At 42.5% G+C, this 24,456-nt stretch overlaps 1 protein-coding gene across 2 annotated transcripts in view; it reads left to right on the top strand.

Moving 5' to 3' along the window:
* Window positions 1–24,456, top strand: part of LOC8028018 (2-oxoglutarate dehydrogenase, mitochondrial) — a 95,185-nt gene that overhangs the window by 6,560 nt on the left and 64,169 nt on the right. Inside the window, exons 2-6 of one of the 2 annotated variants that reach the window (XM_029968527.3) lie at window positions 7,606–7,836; window positions 14,674–14,794; window positions 22,039–22,139; window positions 23,264–23,418; window positions 23,802–23,948. In XM_029968527.3, the coding sequence (XP_029824387.1) occupies window positions 7,606–7,836; window positions 14,674–14,794; window positions 22,039–22,139; window positions 23,264–23,418; window positions 23,802–23,948 (755 nt within the window). Of the gene's footprint in view, window positions 1–7,605; window positions 7,837–14,673; window positions 14,795–16,139; window positions 16,234–22,038; window positions 22,140–23,263; window positions 23,419–23,801; window positions 23,949–24,456 lie in introns of both variants that reach the window. The other variant, XM_029968528.4, reaches the window with a different exon arrangement.

Below are 24,456 nucleotides of genomic sequence, written 5' to 3'. Positions count from 1 at the left end.
ATGGCACCTCCAGAGCTTTATATGTTTGTCATCTGTAAATATGTCATGTACAGGAGTAAACCAGCCCTGCAAAGGATAAATTGACTACAACTGCACTGAAGTCCTGGCCAGAGTTGCCTTTCGAGGAACGCTGTTCTATCAATGGCTGCATTCTCTATCTGACTGGGAAAACAACTTGAAGGGACTGAGACGGAAACTGGGTGATCCTATCTCTTCTCTCCCACATGGGCTTGTCATAACACCCGGCTTGGCTCACACCCTTTCCTCGATCCCTCCCTGCAACATTTAAAAGCACATAATGGCTGCAGCAGTTTTTGCTTCTTTTTCCTGTTTCAACACTTCCGATGCTCAACTTATGAACGTGTGAGGCTCGACATAAATTATCTGTGCCCAAGAGGTGGAGAGGACAGCATTTGTCATGGAAGGGGACCGACAATGGTTGGTCCAAAAAAGAACAGGCAGACAGAACGAACAAACAGGGACGACAGGGCAAGCTGAGGAAGGAGGAGTACAGAAACTAGAGAGAATCCACACTCTCGTGCACACACCCAGTCTAACTTACTCATAAATTTGCTATTGAATCTGCACTGATATAAACAGCTTGCTTCCTTGAAACAAAAAAAAAAAAAAAAGGACTTTATGCATTAACGGCGGGTAACAAGAACACCACTGACTTGTGACACACTAAATCGCTGGCCAGCTTAAACAGGCCCTTTCCACACACGTGTCTGAACATGTCTCCACATACCATTCCGACCTTAACTTGAGAGTATGCATAATGAGATCAAGCTTTTACACACCTGCATTGTTGCAAACTGAAAATAAAATTTCTCACTGGCCTAGACAAGAAAAAAAACAAAAAAAGCAGCGTTCATTTGGATTATGAATTTTATTTTCGCAGCTTATTTTAAGCCTTCTCTTTTTCTACCATCTCATACATGCGACCTTTTCCCTTTGTCGTGGCTGTGCCCTCTCCCACTGTCCTTTAATCTTCATCTGTCAATGCCTCCCTTTGCCATCACCACTGCATTGCACCTTTCACATTTCTCTCATATTCCTTGCTCGTTATACATGTTTTCTTTAATCTTTCACCATCTCCTAGTCTGCCTGAAGACTGCTCGCTCCATGCGTCACTCCCCCTTCTTTTCTTAGGTCTTTCCACTCTTCTCCCCTGGTTCACTAATATAGTAGCAGTACCCGGGCAGAACCCTGCCTCTTCATAGTTTGATCTTTCTACCCTTCCTTCACATCCAAGTATCAGTTCTCTTTATTCTGCATTTCTTGAGTTTCTTTACTCTTTTCTTGAATAATTCGCCATCCTAGTTGCCTTTCCTTTCTAAAACAGTATTTGAACCCCACTTCTGTCAGACACCCAGAAACTGACATTCCATGTCCCTCACTGTTATGAACCCCTTCCCTTCAACCCCAGCCCCCACCTGCCAATATGAAATTACAGCTACTGTAAAGCTGCTGATTGGAACCGCTTGAGACAGTTGAAACCCCTGCAGCTACTCTGCAATGCCCTTTTGATCTGACCTCAACCCTGACACTATCCTATTCTCAATGGACATCACACCATTCTACACGGTAATTCCTCACGTTGAGGGTTTACTGGTTTCACACATTTCCCTAACCAGTGCCCCATTTGGAGCCCTCTGTCTCGTGCCGGAATTCGCTTCGCCGAAATTGTCCTATCACTAAATGAATTCCAAATTTAACGGCTGATTTTATCGTCAGAAATGCGTAGAGTAATTGGCGCTTAGATGGAACCCTCCTTTGCCAACCGGCGATCAGGAAGTTTCACGGCAATAGCTGTTCTGGGCTCTTTCTGCCACTGGCAGTGACGTCCGTTGTCGTCATTGTACTTGTAGGTGAGCGTGGGGCGACCTGGGTTTGCTGCATATGAAGCGGACGCATTACCTCGGAGCTACACCATAGCCCTAGCAATCTCCTTTATTGACGTTTGATAAGCACACAAATGCATTTGGGTCTGGTGTAGTGCCCACCAGATGGCCACAGTTGCTCTGACGTCGCAATAAAAATTCTTCATTGCTCTTAATTAATTTCAAATTTAATTGTTGAAATTAAAGAAAAGCTTTGGCTAGGTGGCGCAAGCCGTATCCATTTATCCAATACCACCTAGAAGACGAGAGCTGCGCATTAGGTCGTTGTCAGTGGATCCCCGAGCTGCCCCAGGCGGAAAATGCGCTGAAGCTTGAGAGTACAACGCAAAGCAGCAGGCGTTTGTATCTTGGCGTCGCCGCGTGCCAGCGTCGCACTTGTTGCAAGACGCTGAAAGACGCGCTGGCGGCAACGCTGACCGGTCTTGAAATTTGTCGGTAGAACACTAAGGTTCGTGCTCGTAAGAATGAAGCCATGAAATTACGCTGTCAAGACCCCACGGTGCTTGAACGTGACACTGAGGCCCAACGACCTCGCCTTGACGTGTCGCAGCCATCGCTGTGACTAGTGCGGATACACACAGGACTGTTAATTTTTTATCTGAGAACACTTTATGAACATTCCAGAATCTTGAAGATTTACTGTAAAAAGGGGTTAGACCTGCCGATAACACCTGCAGGTTTTATCGGCAGGATAAAACCTGCCGATAACAAGTAACAAAATCAAGCATTTTAATAGAGAAAACACTTTTTAGGAAAAATGTAGCAGTATCAGATTCATGTGACTGTTTCCCAGCTTTTTCCATGAGAAAAAAGCTGGTGTGAAACTAAACTGACTATAGTCCGTTGCAACTTAAGGTCGGGCAAATGAAAGGAAGGCTGGGGAGGAGGAAGCAGGCAGAACGCTGGAGAAGGGGAGGTTTCCCCCTCTCCTCTCCAGCGTTCCATCTGCTTCCTCCTCCCCGGCCTTCCTTTCCCTCACCCTACCTTCTTGAGTTGCAACGGACTATTTGCGTCTAGTGAACTGTAGGGGGCGCTGGTCAGGCAAAATGGTGGACGAAAGAAGGTCGTTTTCATCGTTCAGCACATGAACCACCATAAATTTCTTGCACTGCAGCATAGAATCGGTGTTCCATATGAAAGCAAGCGATTTATCGAGAAGCATAAAGATAATTACTGGAGACAATGTTTGTTTCTATGCTACCTACGAGAACCAAGCAGAGATAGCAGACGACAGAGTCAAAACGACCTCCTCTCTTGAGCTTCTCGGTGTTGCCACTATGCGGCGTCGATTTCGCTGGAGTCACCAATAGCGGAGCTCAAATGTCACCATGTGCAAAGCACCTAAAAAAAAAAGAAAGTTGTGCACAATATATGCACTTGCAAAAAAAATATTTTGTTCGCAAAATTTAATTGTTAGGAAAAAAAAAAAAGATTCCACTTTAAACAGTGTTTTGATAAAATAATATAGACACATTATCTTTAGCTTTTATGTAAAATATATCTTTTATCTGGCTTGTGCCACCAGCAGTGGCTACTTTAATGAGGCACCAGGAGTATTTTCAGTTGTGCAGGGTCGTGAGACATTCTTGAATAGATTTTGTGTGGTTTCGGAATTGAGTAACCAGAACACCAAAGGCTCAAGAATTTCACCCGATTTAAAAAAAAATCTGGTGACAAATTTCACCATCTGGCAACACTGGACAAGCGATCAGCAAACAAAGGTCTACCACTCATACTTTGCACTCAACCTGTACATTAATAATACAAAAGTGTGATCTCTCAGTTTTTTCTTTTTATTGTTACAAATAACAGGTGCATTTTGCCAACTGTTCGAAAAATGGATGAATTTCCGTTCGTGACACAAGTCGAGGTTTATATTTATAGGTAACTTTCATACATTATATTTTGACATAAAAAAGGCAAAATGTCAATGTTTCATACTGTCACAAAGCAAGCACAGATGTTTTATTACTTTTTTTTTTGTGTGTGTAACAATCTCTTTCTAGTTTGGGCTCGTACATTTATTGTAGTATGCCCTTTCAAAGGCCAGAATGTTGTTTACCTGGAACAAAGCACCGAACCCCATACTATTGACGATGAAGCAAGACACAAAGGCACCACATGTTTAAGGCGTAGAAGCAGTGGCGTGAAATGAGATGCTGTGTGACACTACATAGGGGACAGGAGCGGCTCGTTGGAGGGAAACTAATAAGCTATGACAGACTCTTGGTTGGAGTGAAAGTGTGGTGCTAGGTTGCGCAAGTTTTGTAGATCGTGACCATATGTATGACTGTGGCTACCGACAGAAATGTTTGGTGACGGCAACTTAGAAGATGAGGCCGGATGACTGAACGTCCCGACTCGGGCATGCAGCAAGTTATCCTGCATTGTAATATCATGTGTCCCACAACCATTGTTCACCCTCGTTCCAGAAAACAGTGCCACACTAGGCTATTAAAGGGAAACTGAAGCGGTTCTCTATTTGAGAAAAAACATTTCAATGGCCTTCATCCTACCTCCAGGATCAGGAATATCAAGATTATTTTTCAATTTGGTGCACGGAGGATTCAGAAATTAATTTTTAAAGTACCGCCGAAGCCCCTCCTTCCCGGGGCATGACGTCACACTAGGAGCGTTCGGAATACCTGCTCTCGCGCATCTTCAGCGCCTGTCAAAGCTATGCACGCGCACTCTTGCTATTTTCAAAAAGGTCAGAAAGAGACGTCACGACTGGTGTCAGTGCGGGGAAATATACCTGGCAAGCTTGCCGTTGCACGCGCTGAACACACGAGCGACACGCGCTTGGAGGCCCGAAGATCCTAGTATGACGTCACGACTGGTCGAATGTTTTTTCGCTTTTTCTCGCTTTTAGTTGCATCTTCGGGGAAAACAAAAGTGATATTCAGATTCACGGGATAAAAATACGCCAGAATTCACCTCTAACTCGTTTTTTTCAAGAAGTGTTTCAGCTTCCCTTTAAAGAAGTTCCAGACATTGTAACTGGCAGTTTCGAAGAAACCTTGGGCTTTGAACCTCGTTGATATGTCACCGTACTCACTCGAGTAGTTGATGAACTGTCTATGAACCCGGCTCATACCTCTTCTTTCCCATAGAGTATGCATATACAGCCTATTGTTTCATTCTACATAAAAAGGGTAGTGATTAACAAGGCTGTGAAACGACTCCGTAAAAATGCAGTCGGTGCAGATAACATTTTCGTGTGAGCACGTTATCTCTGTCTCGTATTAGGTCACTGACCTCCCCCTGTTGATCGCAATGATTGGCTATCCATGTGTTTTGCGGGAAAGTGGATGTGCAGGTTTTGTTCTTAAACAGTGCGTCTATTAATCAAGTACATACAATGCATGTACTGCTTGTTTGTCTTGGTGTTGAGACCTAGAAGTAAGATCCCTGGTATTACGGAAAGAAGACTGCATGCACGCAAGACTGAGCGTTCTGTATGCGTAGTCACTGGACTCCAATGGAAATGGACCAGGCAGTATTTTTCCTTTTACCAGAAAATAGAATACCACTTTGAAGACAAAAAATACGGACATTTCGCAATGTTTCACTTATCAGCATTCCATCTAAAGAAATTTCATAAGTAAAGAGAATTAAAGGACGATGAGAGAAGTTATTACATTCTTTGCCTTGATTGTTTATTTACTTATTGCCTACATGGCCTGGTGGCCATCGTAGTAGTAAGGGGGGGGGGGGGGGGGGGGCTTAGCACGGCAGAACGGCAATAACAAACAGAAACTTTCAAAGGCATGACAAAATCAATGTTGTGGTTTCATTAAAAAATATTTTGCAGCAAATATTTCCCCTAAAAAATTTGAAAGGACTTTTCTCTCATGATTTTTGGGTCAAGAAATGCATATTCTTGTTTGGCAACCCTTGCAAAGAGATTTTGTATTTATTTATCTCTAATGTTCTGTGAGAACTATGAGATCCTAGAATGTACACACCATATTTTCGTGCATGTAAATCATGTTTTCTTTTCTCAAATTTCCTTCGTTGCACTCTATGCAACGGTGTGACGTTTATGATTTTTTTCCCTACAAGTATGGACTTCAACTGTGCAAATTTGCCATGGAGGTTACTATTTCTTATTCTGATCATTGGAGAGAATATTGCAACTTGCTCCCGCCTGCGTGTGTATCACAGTCACAATACATGTATGCAGGATTATCAATGCAATTCTGTTGTGCCGTCTGTGCCAATAAACAAGTGTGACATGTACAAAGGTACAGGCCATATGCCGATTTTCTTTAAAACGGCCATCTACAAGGGGGTACAACTTAGATAGGATCATGCTCTAGATATATCTTGACTGGCGTTCATGTTATAGTAGAGACTATGCAAACACTTCAGGTGTAGGTACTTTTTTTATCGTTTTAGGGCTGGCTTTTGAGTCCAGAGCGTCACGAAAGGCTGCAACAAAAAATGTAATAGCACGACCAGGATACTTTGCGAAGATCCTTGGCAGTTATTGACCATTCCGGAAATATGCAGCGCCTCCCGCAGTCTTTTTGACGCACTACAGTAATCCAATGTACGGCACATGAAGGAGCGGTTCATATTGGTTTGACGTTTCGCGATTTCAGGACCAAAAAAAAGGAGATAACAAACCAGGATACGTGTCGGGTGCGTGATGAGTTTGCTCCGTTTCCTTCGTGTTCTGAATTTGCAGCGATAAGAGAGAAGGAACTGAGTCTCTTCCAGGACGCATGGAGCGAACGATCCAGTTCGAGCATACATTGAAACGGCCCCACGATTCTTCACGCCACGTGGTGCTGTGTGGGATTGACGGGAGGCCTTGTGGGATTTTCTGGACAGATCTATTGATCTAACAAACTCTCAATCAGTAGTTAGTTCTGCACTCTATCCCTGTGCCAAAATACCGCTAAGAAAAGCATTCTTTCAGCCAGAAATAATGCTAAGAAATGCACTATTTTGAGTCACAAATGATGCTAAGAAATGCATTATTTTAGCCGCTATTAAATGTTCTTATGCGGCCGAAAAAAGGTGTTGTAGCACCAATTGCACGTGGTCACAAGCCGCAGTTGTTAATTGGTTGAGGTGACTTGCCACTGCACCGTGAAGCCTAGAAAAAAGGCTGTTTACGAATGTCTCGAAGCTTACCACGAGTGTGGAAAGGCGAAAAAGGGTAAGATGACGGAAATGAAGACCAGAGAGAAGAAGTTAAAGTAAAAAACAAAAGTTGTTAAAAAGCAAAAACAAGAAAGAGATGTAGAAGTGAAGGGAAAAAAAATTTATGACTTACCTTAATACTTTGTTTGAAGTCAACTGACGCTGAACGTGTCGTGTGTTCGCTTCTCATTCCATGATGGATTATCCCAAAACCTAGCAGGAAAAATGGATGCAACAGGTCCAAACAAATCAAAACAGGTCCACACAAACACACTATGCATTATACAGAGTCGGTTTTATGTGAAGTGTCAAGATATGTTATAATTTTTTTTTATCATGAACAAGACGAAAGCCTGTGGAGTGAAGTTTTCTATCCCATTAACCCAGATGAGCAGCCTCCAACAGCTAAATGCTTAATTAAAATGGCAGCATTATGAAAGGGCTAATTAACCAATTACACTGCACTAACTTTGCAGAATTAAAAAGGCAGTTGGGGAAGAGTTAACCGCCATTTCACAGCTCCGTTCTTGCCCTTCCATTCTTGCAGTCGTGGGACGTGTTCTTCCGCGGCGCCTCCTCGGGTCTGCAGCCGGGGGAGGCGTACCGATCGCCGCCATCCCTCTACATGGCCCCCGGAGCAGCACCGGCGGCTGCAAGGGTGACCTCGGCTGCCTTGACTGCGCCCGCCGCGGTGCCCGCTGCCCTGCCCAGTGCCCAGGCTGCTCCGAGGGACATCGACGACCACCTCTCCGTTCAGGCCATCATCCGGTCCTACCAGGTTGTGGAGCTTCTTTCTTCCCATCTCTTGTTTCTCTGCCTGCAGCCCCTGCACTCAGTGACGGCCTTTAGCCGCAGTATTGTAGGTATGGTCCCCGGAACCCGTCTTCGACTGGTGTATTCAGAGCCCTTAACGCCCATGTATCGAAAGTGGTCCCGAAGTGACGACAAATTACGTCCCAGGAGCGGGTGTGCCATGCTGTTGGGTGTAGTGTTGTCAACTCAAAAATCAAAAGCCTGCCAAAGGAATCCCGTATAACCGCTGAAAACCGCTAAATTTAAGGTACAGGCTAAAAATGACCATTTTAGTACCAAGTTTCGATGCTTTCCCCTTAATATCTCAATGGCATCACAAGCATTATTCTCACTCGCAACAATTTCGTTAAAAGTAAGCAAAAATAATAACACCATGACTCTAACTAGTCACAGAAATTAAGCCATTTACAACCGATAGACATAAACTGGAGGGTGTTTTTGGACCGGCAGAAATTACACCAACGCGATTTGAAAACTGCTAGAAAATCCCGTCAACTGCAAAACTGCAATTTCTCCTGCTGGACAACTCGAGAAAACCGCTAAACTGGCAACACTGGTTGGGTGTGTTGCAATCCTGGTGGTCGATCGTAGAAGTCCCGGTACGAGAGGACGAGTGAACCCGTCACAGCGTCCCTACTCGGGGCCCCAGAGGCTTCCGTGGCCATTAGCATGGAGGTAGGAAGCCTCTGGAGGAGACATGACGTCACCAGAGTTAAGGCCAGAAGTGTGGAGACACATGCCCCCAACAATGATCGAAACCTAGAGATGCTATTGGACGTGGCATTAAGTCAGCTCTCCTTGTCGTCCAATAGCGTCTCTAGGTTTTGGTCTTGGTTGGAGGCGTGCCCCTGCACACATCTGGCTTCACCTCTGGTGCATCATGTAGCCTCCAGAAGCTTCCTACCTCCATGATCCTATGGCAAAATGGGCGTCTTCTGTATGTGCCTCTGCACCACTGGCAGGATTGTGGCAGGCAACAGCGCGACGCAAGCATGACGACGTCGGGAGGAAATGGAGCGACCGCGAGTGAGGATGCTGTAAATGCGCCAGTCGGTGACGTGTTCTGGGCGCCATAACCGTAGGAACTCCACTTCTCACAAATTGTGCAGCACTAGAGCTGACGCTTGAAGACCGACGTATAATCTGGGGTTTTCTGCGAGAAAGGTGATCCTCTTGGCTTTCCAATTTCTGTTGGTAATCTGCTTTGGGAAGTTTTGGAACGAAAGCCCCGAGCTCATTGTTTTTTTTTTGTCTGATAGGGGTGGGCATCGTCCAATAACGTTGCCCTTTATGGTGATGATGACGGGGAGAGCTATGGACACTCAAGTTTAGGCGCTCGAAGCCAAACGATTCATTTGGGTGCAAATGACTACTAAGTTGGAAATGGCCAATTCGTGAGAGTGTCGCCAGTTTTCTTCTGCATTGTCCCAATCCAGCACTCATCGCTGCAGCATTGCCTATGTCACTTTTAGAACTAAGTATCGCTTTTTCTGAAAACTCCAAAAGGTCACCCACCCCTAGAAAAGCCCCAGCTGCAGATTGCGAGATGATTGAACATCCTTTCCCCTTGAATTTCAGAGCTGCGAACCGTAAGGTTGGAGGACGTTGACGTTAAAGAAGAACAATGAAGATAACGGGAAAAGATGCTTGTTTTTATTTACAGGCAACTGCGAGTCTATCTCCACCCAAATAAGCACCCGGCCTGCATGTTGCAGTGTCAGCGAACATTTATTGTCGTGGAACAATTCGACCACAGATTGCGAAATTAGAAAATGTCTGTTGCAGAAAAAAAAAAAAAAAAATAGAGACAAGAGAAAATTGTGTTTTGTTCACTTCACATCGCCGAGACAAGGTCATGCTGTCCCCTCAATTCTCTCTCCTCTCTCTCCATTTAGTGCAATTCTTAATTCCTTTTTACGATTTTATGTTTTCAGGATTTTTATACTCTGAGCGTATCTGGTTGGAATAATACACTCAGGGTGTGCATGTACCACAAAAAGCCAATTTGCCCTCATTAACATTTATGACTGCTTTTCAAGCGCGCAAAAATAAAGACAAATAAGACGCCGCCCATCATCATGCACAGGCAGTTGACATACAGCAGTTTAGGGAAAACCCCAGTTTATGAGCTCTTTGGGCTTAAAAGGAACGCGAGCTTTTAGTTTGTGTCTCCTATCCGGCCGCCCCAAATCCTTGCAGAAGAATGAGTAGTTTCTAGCTTCATTCTTACTTTTTGTACCAAAACATTGAAACATCACCTATTTCGCTTTTTTGTTAACTGAACTCCGGGTTGCGAACACAAGTTGGCATTGAATTAACATGCTATAGTATTGTATTGGATACTCTGAGGGTAGCTGCTTGAGAATGTGCTATCTATGGAGCAGTGTGGTCCCGATGGTCATTGAATAGCATGAGACCATCCGTCACCTTAATGCATACTGTCATTTCCATAATGCTGTGTTTGTGAAAGCGAAGAGTATGCGGCAAAGCTGTGAGAAAACATAATAAAAGGGAGCATGCCACTTGGTCATTAATTGTTTGTATGATCACTTGTATATCACCCTGTCACTTTTGTAATGGTTTTCTTGTGAATTGAAAAGGTGTGGTTGTTTGGAAGGGAGAGACAAACCAGCTCTTGATTTAGTGCTGCAAAAGTGCTGTACTGATTGTGAAAACTGGGCTTAAAGCTACTAACTTTGTAAGCTACCCTGTTTGTCAACTATCATGCACAAAACGTTTCGACAGGGATATGGTAGTGCAAGATTGGTAAAGCAGACACCATTTCCCGACATCATACCACCATGGAACAGAACATGTGTTGTGCCTTTGGGCAAGTGTGGCACACAGAATGCCTGTCTTTACCCTAGCAGCTTTGATCGCACTGCCAGAAGCTTACTACCATATTTCTTTGAGTAATTGCTGTACTATTTATGAACAAGGCCCTTGTGTCTACTTTCCCGCAAAGCACTATACAGCCAATCATCGTGTTGCGCATAAATAGCATAGCGAATAACTAGATCGAGAACATGAGTCTCCATACAAATGCTACCTTCACAGATGGTATCTTCGCGCGAAGATGTTACCTCTGTCCTGTAAACAGCTGGAATCGTGCTGTCGATCGCGGTGATTGGCAAGCCGCGTGCTCCGTGGAAAAGTGAACCCTCAGGTTTTCTTCATAAACAGTGCTGCTATTACTTGAGTAAATACGTTATTCCTGGGCATTTTAATCTGAAGGACTAGTGGAAGGCTAGTTTACGCTTCTGTCTTTACCTCTGTGTTTACTTAAACAAGTTTTGTAAACATTGGTGTGCAATAACCACACAGCTGATGCAGTACTTGACTGATATTTATGTATCAAAAGCAATTATACTTGAATTAAAAATAAACGTTGAAATGCTTCTTTTTTTATTTTTATTCATTTCTCATGTCAAGCTTGATTTTCTTTTATTGGTGCTTTTAACAAGCTTTAGAAATATCTCTAGAAAATATAAGTTGGGTTACAGGATCTTTATGGTGATCAGAAAAAAGCTCACTTGATTTTTCACAGTCCCAGAGAAACACTCACCAGAGCAATGACTGTGAAAGGCTAAATAAGGATTCAGTGTTTTCGAAGTTTATTTTTTGTAAAATTCCGAGTTTTTTTTTTTTTTTTTAGAGTTTATTTTTTGGTGAGAGTTTAGGGTTTATCGGAGTTTCTTTTTGTTAATATTACCAATTCTTTGAAATTCAAAGTTTAATTTTACTCTGCTCTAATTTTTTTTTAATAAAAATTAATAATCTCCAGACAACTTGCACTAAAATCACTAAAACATCACCAGAATCGAAAGATATTTCTGCAGCTGCATTTGGAATTGGCTTCCTTGGAATTGTTGTCTTTGCAATTGGCAGAACTAACTGTCCCACTACAAATCTTGAAAACGAGCGTTACTTCTATAAATGTTTTCTACTTTCAAATAGCCAAACTTCTGGATGCATAAAAGCTTCAGCTGCTCTCCCCTTCAAAAAAAATCTATAGGTTCAGATCTTTCACTGTTTAGAAACACAACCCCTCCTCCCTCTAACAAGCGCTTAGTTGAAACTGGAAACCGGAACAGTGGCTTTTGTCATGGTCCACAAGTATGTTGGACCATTGCACTGAACAAGCCTTGACGAGATTAAAAAAGACAACTTAATTGGCCTTTTTTAGTCTTTTTATATATATATATATATATTTTGCCATCATCACTTAAAAATTCTGAGCTTCCTGGATAAATCCTGATTGTGAGACGTTTTACCGGCGAGTGTTTTTCTGAAGTTTATCGGATTTATCTGAAAACATGGAACCCTACATTATTAAATCATAATAACTACTGTTCCACTTGTCATTTCCTCGCAAATTTCCCTACCAACTATATTTTTCTACTTTATGTGGCAGCACCGAATGCTTAGCAGACGTGAAGTTACATTTTGACCGTTCCAAGTGGTGTACCTGAACATTATCAAACTTGAATGGAATGCATAAGCTGTGACCTCATTGGAGTGTCCTTTCATAAATGACCTGGAAATTGCATAATTATATGGTAGAAAAATAGCAAGATAAGCAGGAGAAGCTGCTCACTCCTAAGCAATATTGCTGAGATGACAAGCTGTTCGAAAATTGAATAGTCCATGGCACTTGGATCCTGATTGCATTTTGAGGAACGAGTAATGCACAAATAAGCCAGAATCAAATATTAAACTCGTATTATTTGCTTTCTTCCCTCAATTTTGAACTACCAGGTGTCATGTTCAACTTTAGCTGAATACAACACCTGGTATTTTCGATTTTCAGTGTTGATGGCATTGATGCCATTCGCAGAGCACTCCATTTGTATCAGCCATTGTTTCTGCGTTACACGGGGCGATAGGAACAAAGAAGTAATGCCGAAGACCTTTCTGGTCTTTTTTTCAGGTCCCCATTAACATATACTATTAGGAGCCATGGAAAGAAACGGATTTCGCTCAGGGAGCTTTCGTCCTGCAGCTTTAATGACATGGTTTGGGCTTGTGAAAATATGTGTAAGCTTTTGTCCGTAGCTGGTCAGCTTTTAGGCCATTTTCTTATGCTTGTCTTTGAAAATGGGTGTTTGCTTTTTATTTTGTGAGTTAATCACATTAAGGGGGCCTGAACATTCTTCTCTGCCTGATTATCTGCACTCTTGAGTGATGTTTTGGAAAAGATAGTTGTACCGTCTTTAAAGGCAGCAAACAAGGGCGTACCTGTTGAAATAACTAAAGTTGACTGATGCCCAAGAAAGTTTTGTCTGCACTCTTACGAGGAGTCTGAAGAAAAGCTTTGTGCCAGCTTACCCACGTCTTGGCTCGCATTGCCACTCTCCTCCTATTTTGCACTTTTCTTTATTTCTTTGTTATGCATACCTTTACTTCTTTTTTTCCGGCTCGTCTGGCCTTTGCTTGGTACATTGCAGAATGACATTGCATATATCTAGGATTGAGGTGAAATGTGAAATGTTTCTTTAACCCCTTTTGTATTAGACCTTATTTTTTTTTCTGAGGTGTGGTGCTTGGGGAAACCTTGGGCATGCCTTTCTCTTTTGTTACCACATGCACACCTTTTCTTATTTTGCATTTGCTCATGCTAGTTTAACTTGGTGGAGTAAGGACTGCATTGTGTTATGTGCAGTGTACTTCTCAGAAGTGCAACCTGGTGGAAACCTTGAAGAAAATGCATAATTGCCCTTTGCAGCATTGCACAATTGTTTTGGGCTCTGAGTTGGCAGATACCTCTCGCTAGAATGCAGTACTAAGTGTAGAATGTGGTGGTTGAGATATTTTATGCGAAGAGCATCAACACTGAGCGAACTTTGCTTTGTATAGGTATTGGTTTTTGACCTGTTCGGATAGTGCACGATTCGCATCAGCTTTCACAAGTTTACATTGTACTGGATTTCTTGAAAATTGTCCGGCATCTCAGAAAGCACTTATTGGCTGAGCAGGGGTTTACCTGGGACATAAAATCCTTTAAGCAGTCCGTTCCTGTATAAAATGTGTGAGCAAATGCCTCTTTTTTAAAAATATTTGTCGTTCTCTGCTTCTTTCCACCCTAAAACGTGGGAGAGTCAAAAGCATTCCCTCTAGAAGAGTCATTGCTGGTCCCTGATTTAACTTGTTTTGTAGTGTCGCTCAATTCACTTTTGGGTCAAACAGCTCTCGAAAGTGTGGCTGAATCATAAAAAAATAAAATTACCAATTGAACTAAAAAGCAGATTAAGTAAAAATTGTCTGCATATATATTTTTTATTTTTTTCGCCACAAAAATAAATTATGCATTCCCAAACGCTCAGTCTCCAGATAATGTAGGGATAGTGGTCTGGGCCAGATGCTGAAGTTTTGGAGCTTCCCGTTAAATAATTAAAAAGTTGTAAGCAATTTTCAGAAATTTTTAATAAGGAAAATTACGATTTGCGAAGCCCACAGATAGTACATGAAGAGGAATGGCTTCAGCTACCAAAAACGGGCCCCATTTTCCCACTAAAGATTTCACAAAATCACCTAACTTTTGAATAAGATAGCAGTTCTGAAACTTTGACATCTTGTCCTGACCGCTAGCACTACGTTTGGGTGGAGCCTGAGCATTCGTCGATGCATAGTTTATTTTTGCTTTGAAAAGAAAAACATCTTAGTCTTTTTTTAGGGTGGGCGACGCGCTCACTGTATTTCCAGACAAGGTGTCTATTCTCTTAGAGGGATTGCCTCTACTCTCCCCCTCGTTTTGTGGTGCTGTTTTGCCCCGTCCCTCTCTGACCCCTGACCACCACCCCAGGTGAGGGGCCACTTGGCCGCCAAGCTCGACCCCCTGGGCATCGTCACGGCCTCGTCAAACTCTCCCCTAAGTCGGGAGGAGCTACACACCCCCGAAGTGGTGCTCCGAAATTACAAACTAGGTACTGTCAACGTCAGAAATTCTAGGCCAAGAATCACAAAACCTAGGTCGAGAGCATGACTGTCTCGAGATTCCACGGGCACCAGTTGGAGGATGACAGGGTCTTGCATCAGGGGCACTCAAGATGCGTCCACAGCATGCACTGCCGTGGTGCAGTGCAAACACTTCTTAAAGCTACGCTCATCCACTTGTCTCATACATTATTAGGGAGAGAGAGGTAATGTCTAAGAGGAAAAGGTAGGGAGGAGGGCAATTAATGGTAGAGCTAGTGTAAATATAGTTATTTAGGCTTTATATTTTACTGCCCCACTGGAGTTGAATAGCTGTGGGAGTATCGCCACACGCGGAAAATTTATACAAGGAACTGTTCTTTTTAAGCACCTAATTAAAGCTTTTGTCTAATTTCTTTTTTGTGTTTGTAAACTAGGTTATTTGCTTCGTCTAGCTTAAGTTGGCATTGCTGTCTGAAAGACAATGTTTAACTAGTTTTGTTTATTCTTTATGTAAAACTTGCATTTTTAGCATAATGGCACTCTATGTGCCACATGTCCAAAACTAAAAATGGAAATAACAGGATGTTTACGATAGTTAAATTTATTTCACGAGTCGTTGAGGAAAGATAGGCTTGCAGAAAAAGAAGGTTGCGGCAAATGCCAGAACTTTTCTATGGTCGCTTTACATGGGCAGTGAATTGCAAGGCCCTGTCATTCCCGGTGCTTTGCACCAGGTGCCTCTCTGAGAAGATACAATGCAATTGTATTGAAGGACATAGGAGTTCTACAGGCTTTGGAATTTACTTTAAGAGAACATACACGAGTCGTGCGGTGCCGCATTCTTTCCTATTTATCTGTTTCTTTACAACCCTTTTGTCCTTTTTTTTGCACCCTCTGTTTGGTTTGGTTTGGTTTTGTTCCCCTTATTGCACCTTTTGCCAAGCTGGGCTTCCATTCTCTCTTTACATTTCTTCGCAATATATAGATTGATGAAGGCACATGTCTTTTTCACCCCTTCTTCCGGTGTTTCATTGCGGGGATTGGTCCATTTCTTTCTCTGCATTGGAATGACGGTATTGGGGGGCTCCGTGATCATATACAATCCTGATCTCGAGATCCTTGTTTACCGTCAAACTTTGGGTACCCTCTATTACAGTTGGTCTACGACACCACTGCATTAGTGTCTTTTTAACAGGGTACTAACAAAGGGGAGCACTATCATCTCAATACATATGTCACAATCCTTGCTGCAGTTGATGTGGGCAGAGGATTTTGGCAAGTGGTTGGGCAGCAGGTCGCTGCCCGCCAGAGCGCGGCAGCTTGAGTGTCAATGTAAACTTACGCTCCTCACAGATTCGAGGTCATTTCCACGCCCATCTCGATCCTCTGGGCATCAATGTGCCCCACGTTGATCCCACGGAAATCCTTCTGACAAGTCACAACCTTGGTAAGAGGCACGGCATTTGGACGCAAGCCGTTGCTTTGCCCTTTCTTTGTCGCGTTTCTCTTCGTCCCTTTGTTGGGATTATTTTCCCGATTCAGCACCCTGCCCGAGTGGTTCGCCTTTATCCTAGCTGATGACGATTCGTCGAAGCAAGCTCTGCCTGCAAATTTTCCTTGAGCGATGCTTTAGCAAATGGCAGCAGCCATTTTAGCAGGCTCTTGGTCGATGAGAAGAGTCGCAAGAAGGAGGCATGAGTGCATGATGACTTAATTTGTTCAAGAGAGGCTAATCTTGCATTTATCCGGTCTGTGGTAATGCTTCAGCCTGCATTAGACAAAGCCTGCAAGTGAATTGAGCATTTTTTTTATCTGCTGGCATTGGCAGTCTGTTGAGTTCATTTTCCTGAAGTGGGTGAAAACAAGCATTTATGAAATGTTCTGTGGTGCAGTGTCATTGGAATTGCCCTTTTTCTTTTGCTAAAAAGCTTGATGAAATGGATTTCAACAGAGCACCAGGGCCGCACCCAAGGGGGGGAGGGTTTAGGGGTTCTGACCTCCAAAAACATTCTGTGTCCCCCCCCCCCCCCCCCCCCCCCCCCCCCCCCTTCTTTGTGCACAGTGTGAAACATTTCGCCACTCCTTACTTTCACACCGTGCGACCACACACTCCCTGCGCAAGCTTGCACCCCAGAACTAAGACAATCCCTCTAAAGAGGAAGTGAGAAAGGGCTGCTTTATTCTTTTCGTAGATTAGGCTCTTGATCAGTTGAAGACTGTCACAGGCCTACATCTCCCAGCTAGTTCCCTAATCCACGTTTTAGATATATCTAACAGAAAAAAAAGGAAGAGGGGAGGAAGACCTCTTCCCCTCTTCTACAGTGGACACAAAAGTGACGACCCAAGAGCTAAATTGCAACTCAGTGGACAAAACAAAGATGACTGCCGCATACCCCCCCCCCCCCCCCCCCCCCCACCAACTTTCTCCCCTTCATGTGCTAAGGTTAGCACGCCGAAAATGCAGTCATCATTTCCATTCTTTTATTTTAAGTTAAACTAAAAACTGATATGCCCTTCTTAATTTTTTGAAGGGATAAAAAAAGTGCATGTCGTCTAATTAAGGTAGATTTTATTTCTTGCAACTAGTTTCCATATTTTTTGCTGGTGTTTTGTTTCTTCTGAACATCAGATCTTTAGGGTAGCAAGCTTCAGCAATAAGTCAGCAAAGGTTTAAATTGAATATTGGTGCTGAATCGGGATTTTGTGCTGCAGTTTTTTTTTCTCGGCACCTTTGATTTGATTTTTTTTTTATTGCACTTTTGAAGTCGTTCCCATCCGGCTGCTGCAACGCCTTGTGGGCACTGCAGGAGACCTTCACTAATGCCCCTCTCGCTATCATTGCTATCTTGTGGAAACGTTTTTAATCGTCTGCCTAATTTGGCGTCCATCTGCATTTTGCACTCCAGTATGAAAAGTTATTCTTCCGCTGATTTCATGTGGTTCTCATAAATCGCAACACGAGCAAATACATGTATCAATGACATTTTTGGCTTTAAGGCGTCTCATTTAGTAGTAGGGCAATGTTATCTGAGTTGCTTTATTGTACTTTCCTGGGGTTCTTTTATTGTGCATCTGGAATGCCCAGTGCAGGCATGGTGCTTATTGACTATCCCTCAATTCTGGCTTTCTGGCAGCAGTGTTTCATATCAAAAGTCTGCCATTTGTGCTTAGTTCCTTCATAATTGCATTGTTTCCTCTCAGAAGTTGTTGTTTCATCTAGTGCAATTTGTCCATTGAACTGTTTCAAATGAGATTTGTCTTGCTTTGTTTTAGTATTTTTAGATGTCTTTTGCTTCAAAGTGAGTGCCTGAAGAGAAAGCATGCTCTTTGCTATTGCCTGTGGAAAGGAACGATCGAATCAAAGCTTTTATTTCTCCTAGGTGTATGCCCTAGGGGTTCATGCATCATACTTAAATTACAAGACTTAAACTAAATACTGTAAACGACTTATTTTTTGTGAGCTCAATGTTTTGCGTTTTAGGTCAAAGCTGGAGTTTTGGAATAATTCGCGGGTTCTAATTTTCGTGAGGCGGTGGGATCTCATTATAGATTCCAATGTGTTTACATTTTACCGGAATTGTTTGAGGGGTCTATTTTTCGCGAATTGTAGGCGATTCGTGAAATTCGCGAAAATTAGGTCTCTGCGAAAATTAAGTCGTTTACTATGTCCGAGTATATGCAGAAAGTAGGCAAGAAATACTAGGTGCTTTCCCTAACATGACAGCTTGTCAAAGCATGTAAATTGACATGCACATTTCATCTGATTCCAAGAGATAATGCCACCTCTGTCAGTAGCTAGGTATACCCCATTTCAGCTTATAATGGACAGGAGCAGATGCTGCCAGCCATCCCAGCCAATCGAGCACTGTGAACGTTTCATGCGACTGTGCACCCCGTGCTTCGCTGCGGTTCTCCTGAAATTGTGGGATTCGACCTGCTGTACTGCACCACCAGGTCGATCCCACTCCGTAGCTGGATGTTGAGGACTGCTACGGCCGGGTCCGTCCGGAGGCTGCCTTGGGCTCCGAGGAGAGGAATCATTCCGAAACACAAAGATACTGAAGAAGTGGGATTATTTGGCTCCAGTGCCACCACGCTGTGCTTGTCGGCCAAGCTAATAAAAGAAAAGAACGGAAAAATGTCGGCGCTGTCGCATTAGACAGATTCACCTGGAGGGGGCCCATGTTGCCGTTTTAGGCAGATTCGTTGAAAGGGGGGAAGCTCAAAAAGAATGGGGCTTTGTGGCCCAGAGCCTCCCTCGACGAGAGTCCCGGTCGCCGTTCGCAGCTCGCTTATCTAGCCAGCGGAAAATAGACGCGCCCGGGGTAGGTGGTGTGGCTTATCCCGCAAATGGGCTGCGTCTACAATCATTTCCAAAGGGTGTGCCGGAGGCACATTCACCCAAAAGGGCGAGGGTAGACACGCCCTCTTCGAGGAATGCGGCCTTGCCCCCGTATCCGGGATGACGTCACCATAACGCTCCCACGGCTTGCGTGTGCTAGGCCTAGATAGGGAGACGGGGAACACGGGGTTCCCACGAAGTTCATGGGACACTTACATAACATTGGATTGGCTTCGCTGGCTTATAGCATCCTCTGCAGTTCAACGAAAGGTGAAATAAAGTAATCTACAAAATGTGCCCCCCCCCCCCCCCCCCCCCCCCAAAAAAAAAAAAACGAAAATGAATTACAGACTGTTTTTTACCTAAAAATTAAATATGTGTTGCCGGACTCTCATTCTTTGCCCAAATTTAACACTAGCGGTCCGAGCTGGATGCTGAAGTTTCAGAACTAACATTACTTTTAGGTTATTTTCTGAAAATTTTGGTGGGAAAATGGCGGCCAACAGAGCTTTTGAAAACTTGGAGCTGAATAGCGCCAGTTACCAAAAATGAGCCCCTTTTTTCCATTTAATTTTTTAGAAAATCGTTTATAACTATTGATTGAGGTATAATGGTTAGTTCTAAAAATTTGACATCTGGTTTGGACCTTGTAATTTTTTTTAGGACACCCTGTAGGGTAAAGGTTGTTAACATTTTTTGAATTGGAAACTGCCAAGGTTGCAAAGCATGTAAGAGATCAGGTTTTTATGTTTTTTTTCTACAGAGTTACGGCTTGCAATTTTAGTATGGTGCTAGGATTAGTAAAATCACATTTATGGGAAATCACAACCTGTAAGGTCCGGTCGTTACTTTTGGATGGGTGATCGCAAAGTGGAATAGTATGTAATCATACGATTCAGAAACTTGAAGTTTGGGAGAAGGAAAAGATAAGTCTGTTGTGCTTTTCCTTTCCCCAATCTCAATATCTTGAGTTTTGTAGTTAGCTGTCTAACGTATGTTCATTTAATTTGAAAGTGACAATATTGCTAATTAGAACTGAGCTCATTTTGCATGTTATCTCCAATGTTTTTTTGTTTTGTTTTTTTGTCGTCACTATGTAACGGTTATCCAGTTCTGCTCCTTTCCTTTCATAGTTTCTGTAAGACGTCTGTACAGTTCTTTCAATATGATGCCTGGTTGTACTCAGGCTTGTAATTAATGATTGCCTCCTTTTAGTTTTTTGATTGATCATTGTAATAAAGATTGCACTGAAACTGAATTAACAATCGGGTGGAATAGAGGCATAGACAACCCTTTTTTGCTCCATGTTTTGATTTCCCACCCAAGTGTACTTGGTACTAGATTTTGGTTTGAGAAAGTTCAGGTTACTTATTTATGTGAGTAATATATCAGGCATTTAATAAGGTTGTTACTGTGTTATGGAATCTATTTAAAGCACAATTTTAGCATTGAAACTGGGGTACAACACTGATTTATTTTCACATTTTAGTATGTTTTCTCCTTAACAAGCCTTATTTCAAAGATAAAGATAAAAAGAGAAGATCAATGTACCTCAAAATCATACAAAATGATGTAGCTGGCTGTATATGCCCAGTGTGAAATTATGCTCCTGCAGTGAACTATGCAACGTGAAGCATCAAGGAGCTATTTTATGCACTCAACCTAGGAATCAAGTGAACATTAAAATAATTTATGCTACACATTCCTAGTTCACTAAATGGGCATTGCAAGGATCACGTGACAGCCGCCACAAGGCAAATGTGAATGCATAAAAAATTCAAGAAGTATCCTATTGAGAAATAGTTATAGCTATTCCTACTGCCATCTACTTCTTTAAAACCTATTTTCAATTGTGATATAGGGATTCTTTAAAACCTATTCTTAATCTGCAGCAAGGCAATCTGTAGCACTCTTCAGTTACAGTGGCTTTGGAAGGTAGGGACTTCAAAGTCTCAGGATATTTTTTTTTCCCTGGAATACCGAAGAACCTCATTTTATATTTGGACCATTTTTTTTTTGTCGTGCATGATGGTTCTACGTATTTCTTGCAATGGCATTCTTAAAACTCAATTCTTTTCAAGTTATGAAGAAAAAAAAATTCTTTATGCTCAAGTCAAATTCTGATTGTCACTAGAACATGGTTAAGTTGCTTGAAAGGGGGGTTTTATTGAAAAGAAACCAGTTTTGTTGGTTGAGCCTAGAACTACTGTACATAACAGCTTTAGCTGTTAGAATAATGAAGTGATAGTGTTAGATGCAATAACATCAGAAGCAGTAACGCTAATCTCCACTTTGATCTTGAAAATTATCTTGGCAGCAGTTTGTACTAACTAGTGGCCATTTTGTAGTTTGATAGCGCCCTTTATTCAAGGACGTTGAAGTTTTGGAGGGAGTGATCTGAATAAAAGCACTGATTATTGAACATGAGCAGAGAAGCAATTTCAGGATGAAGTTATTGCAGACTTGATGCATCAGACCAAGCCTCCTCATAGGAGTAATATTGGGAGGCTGGAGGACACAATGCACATATTCGGGCTGACCGCGGCACAGTCTGTTGTCAAAGTAACTGTGCAAGCTCGGACTGCTTCCATGGTAACACATGCGATTCTTCCTGACCAGTTGTAGCAAGAGGTGGCACAAAGAACAGTGTGGCATTACTCTAGTAGGCTGCCAAAGCTGCCATAAACGGTGTTCCAATTTGTTCAAGCATGGTTGAGATAGCAACACGCGATAGTCATAGTCACTATAAAAATGTCACTTAGTCATCTTAGTAAAGGCTTTTGCCTCAGCAGGCAAAAGCATTTGCTCATTGAAGTTCATGTTTTTCCCTGCTGTGTGGTCTTGCTTTGCTTTAGACTTTGCATAATAACTGCAGTGTGAGGTTCAAGTGGATGGCGTGTGTCCTTGCAGAGGAGAAAGACATGGACCGGCTGTTCAAACTGCCTTCAACCACCTTTATTGGTGGAGAGGAGGCTGTCCTGCCCCTCAGGGAGATCCTCCGTCGGCTCGAGGTTTGTGGAACTTGGTCGTCACTTCTGCTATCTTTCGTCCGGGTGTGCTTGAGCGTTCTACCGAGTCCTCTTCTTTTCTCTTTTAATCCTCTTGAACATTCACAACTTTTTTCATCTTACTGTTGCTTGGTTTGGTACAAGGCAGGTCAGCTTCCTCATGGACAGTATTCATAGGGAAAGGTGGCTTTTCTTTTTCAATACTTTCTCAATTCCAGTTTTTGTAAACTGTATTGTGAATTTCAAGAGCACAAATGGTGACCTTGCATTTGTATGTTTTATTGTTTCAGGTGAATGCTCGTATATGGTCAGAGTTACCTGTATGCAATAGTCGTTTTATATTTGAATCGTAGACAGAACTTAGTTTTATTAATATATAGTAGAATTACGCTTAAATTTCTTTGAGGGGTTAGCTTTTTTGTTGGATAGAACTGAAGCACTTGTGTTCACAGCTACATTGCAGAAAAGCAGTAAACAATATGTGTGCAGTTAGATTTTTTTTATTGCGGTAGCCTGAGGTTAGCAAAGTATTTATATGACTTGTTTATGGAACATCCTCAAGAGACATTGCTTGCAGCATTGTTTGCAACGAGGACTAAGAGATTGTGCATGTAAATATAGGTCAGCTCTCCTTGTGAGCTACTGGACCACCCACAGCCTTTTATTTGTTTTAAAAACGAGCACATAAATCACTTCTACTTTGAGTGACTGTGCACAGGCCCAATATGGGGTCCTGTCCATTTTTTTTTCTTTCATCATGTAAACAATTAGTGGAAAGACTAGGACAGGACGAAGGTACGGACAGAACGAGCACTATTATCAACTTAGTGTTTAATTTATGAAAAGAGAAAGACAAGAAAAAAGTGAGGAATGATCTGATTCAAAGAAAAATATAATTTTTGATTGAAAAATGCATTGATGTCCTAAATGACACACTCACTTGATAGTAGTGCCTGTCCTGTTCGTATCTTCGTCTTGTCCTTGTCCTTTGCACTTGTTATTTTCTCGCAGTGTTTATCCAACTAACCCAGCGATTAATTTTGACTCTTCTTTCATCTTCGTTTGTTTTTGCACTGCTTCCACAATGAGCGCTTTCCATCTCGTCCAACTCTCTGCTCTGCTTTCAGAATGTCTACTGTGGAAGCATTGGTGTGGAGTACATGTTCATCAACGACCTCGACCAGTGTAACTGGATTCGTGAAAAATTCGAGTCCCCGGGAGTCATGAGGCTGAGCAAGGAGCGGAAGAGGCTGCTGCTTTCTCGAGTTGTGCGCTCCACAAAGTTAGTGTCTTCTCTTTTTTCCTGTTTTAGACAACCCAGGGCAGATTGCCAAATTAGTAAGGGGGCACGAATATTCTAAATTTTACATACAAATTTAATATTTTTTATATTTTATTTGTTTATACAACCCAGGGCTGATTGCCAAATTGGTAAGGGTGTGTAAATATTCTCAATTTCAAATACAAATTTAATATTTTTAATATTTGATTTGTATTCGATTTGAACATCACCTACTCGGTACTTCGTGAATATTCGGCGGTGGTGGATGCTTGATGAAATGTTGAATGCCTATAAGACTAATTAATTACTAACTGGGAAAGCATGTCGACTGAAGCTGTATTTACAAGGTTCTATTTCGTTCTCTTGGTTGCTTTTTTTTGCAGATTTGAAGAGTTCCTTGCGAAGAAATGGGTGTCCGAGAAGCGGTTTGGACTGGAGGGCTGCGAAGTCCTCATCCCTGCCATGAAGACGATCATTGATCGGTCAAGCGAGCTCGGAATTGAGAGCATTGTCATGGGAATGCCACACAGGTATGTCCTGTGGGCTGTCAGATAAAAGAAAGACTGAAGAATGTGACTTCCTTCTGAGTACTCTGGCTAGATGTGCATTTAGCTGAAAAGACCTCTTAAAGCTACTGTTTCTTCACCACACTGCACTGGGGCCAAGTAGCACCCCCCGTGGTAGTGTCGTAGGTGTCGCTTTAGGAGGGTACTTATTCTGGATACGTGCAAAGGTATTTTTTTAAAACTCTTCATTTTTCATTGATTAATAAAGAATCGCCCATGCAACTTTCAACACAAGTCGGGCAGAACAATGGGGTGGGCTCTCGTTTGGTATAATAGAACGCAGGGTGACAGCCATTAAAAAGAAATTTCAACAAATATGGAAAATTTTTCGTTAAGCTTATTTGTTTGAAGGCTGACCCATAGGAAACTCCTTTTTTTTATAAATGCTTTTCTTTTTGCAGTTTGAAATATTTTTTATCACACTTCGAAGTTGTCTGTTGCTACCTAGTGAGCTACTTTCTTTTTCACGGTG

Source organism: Ixodes scapularis, unplaced genomic scaffold (assembly GCF_016920785.2).
Source record: "Ixodes scapularis isolate PalLabHiFi unplaced genomic scaffold, ASM1692078v2 PGA_scaffold3__209_contigs__length_174095766, whole genome shotgun sequence".
Lineage (NCBI taxonomy): Eukaryota > Metazoa > Arthropoda > Arachnida > Ixodida > Ixodidae > Ixodes > Ixodes scapularis.
This window is presented reverse-complemented; position numbering and strand designations above follow the sequence as displayed.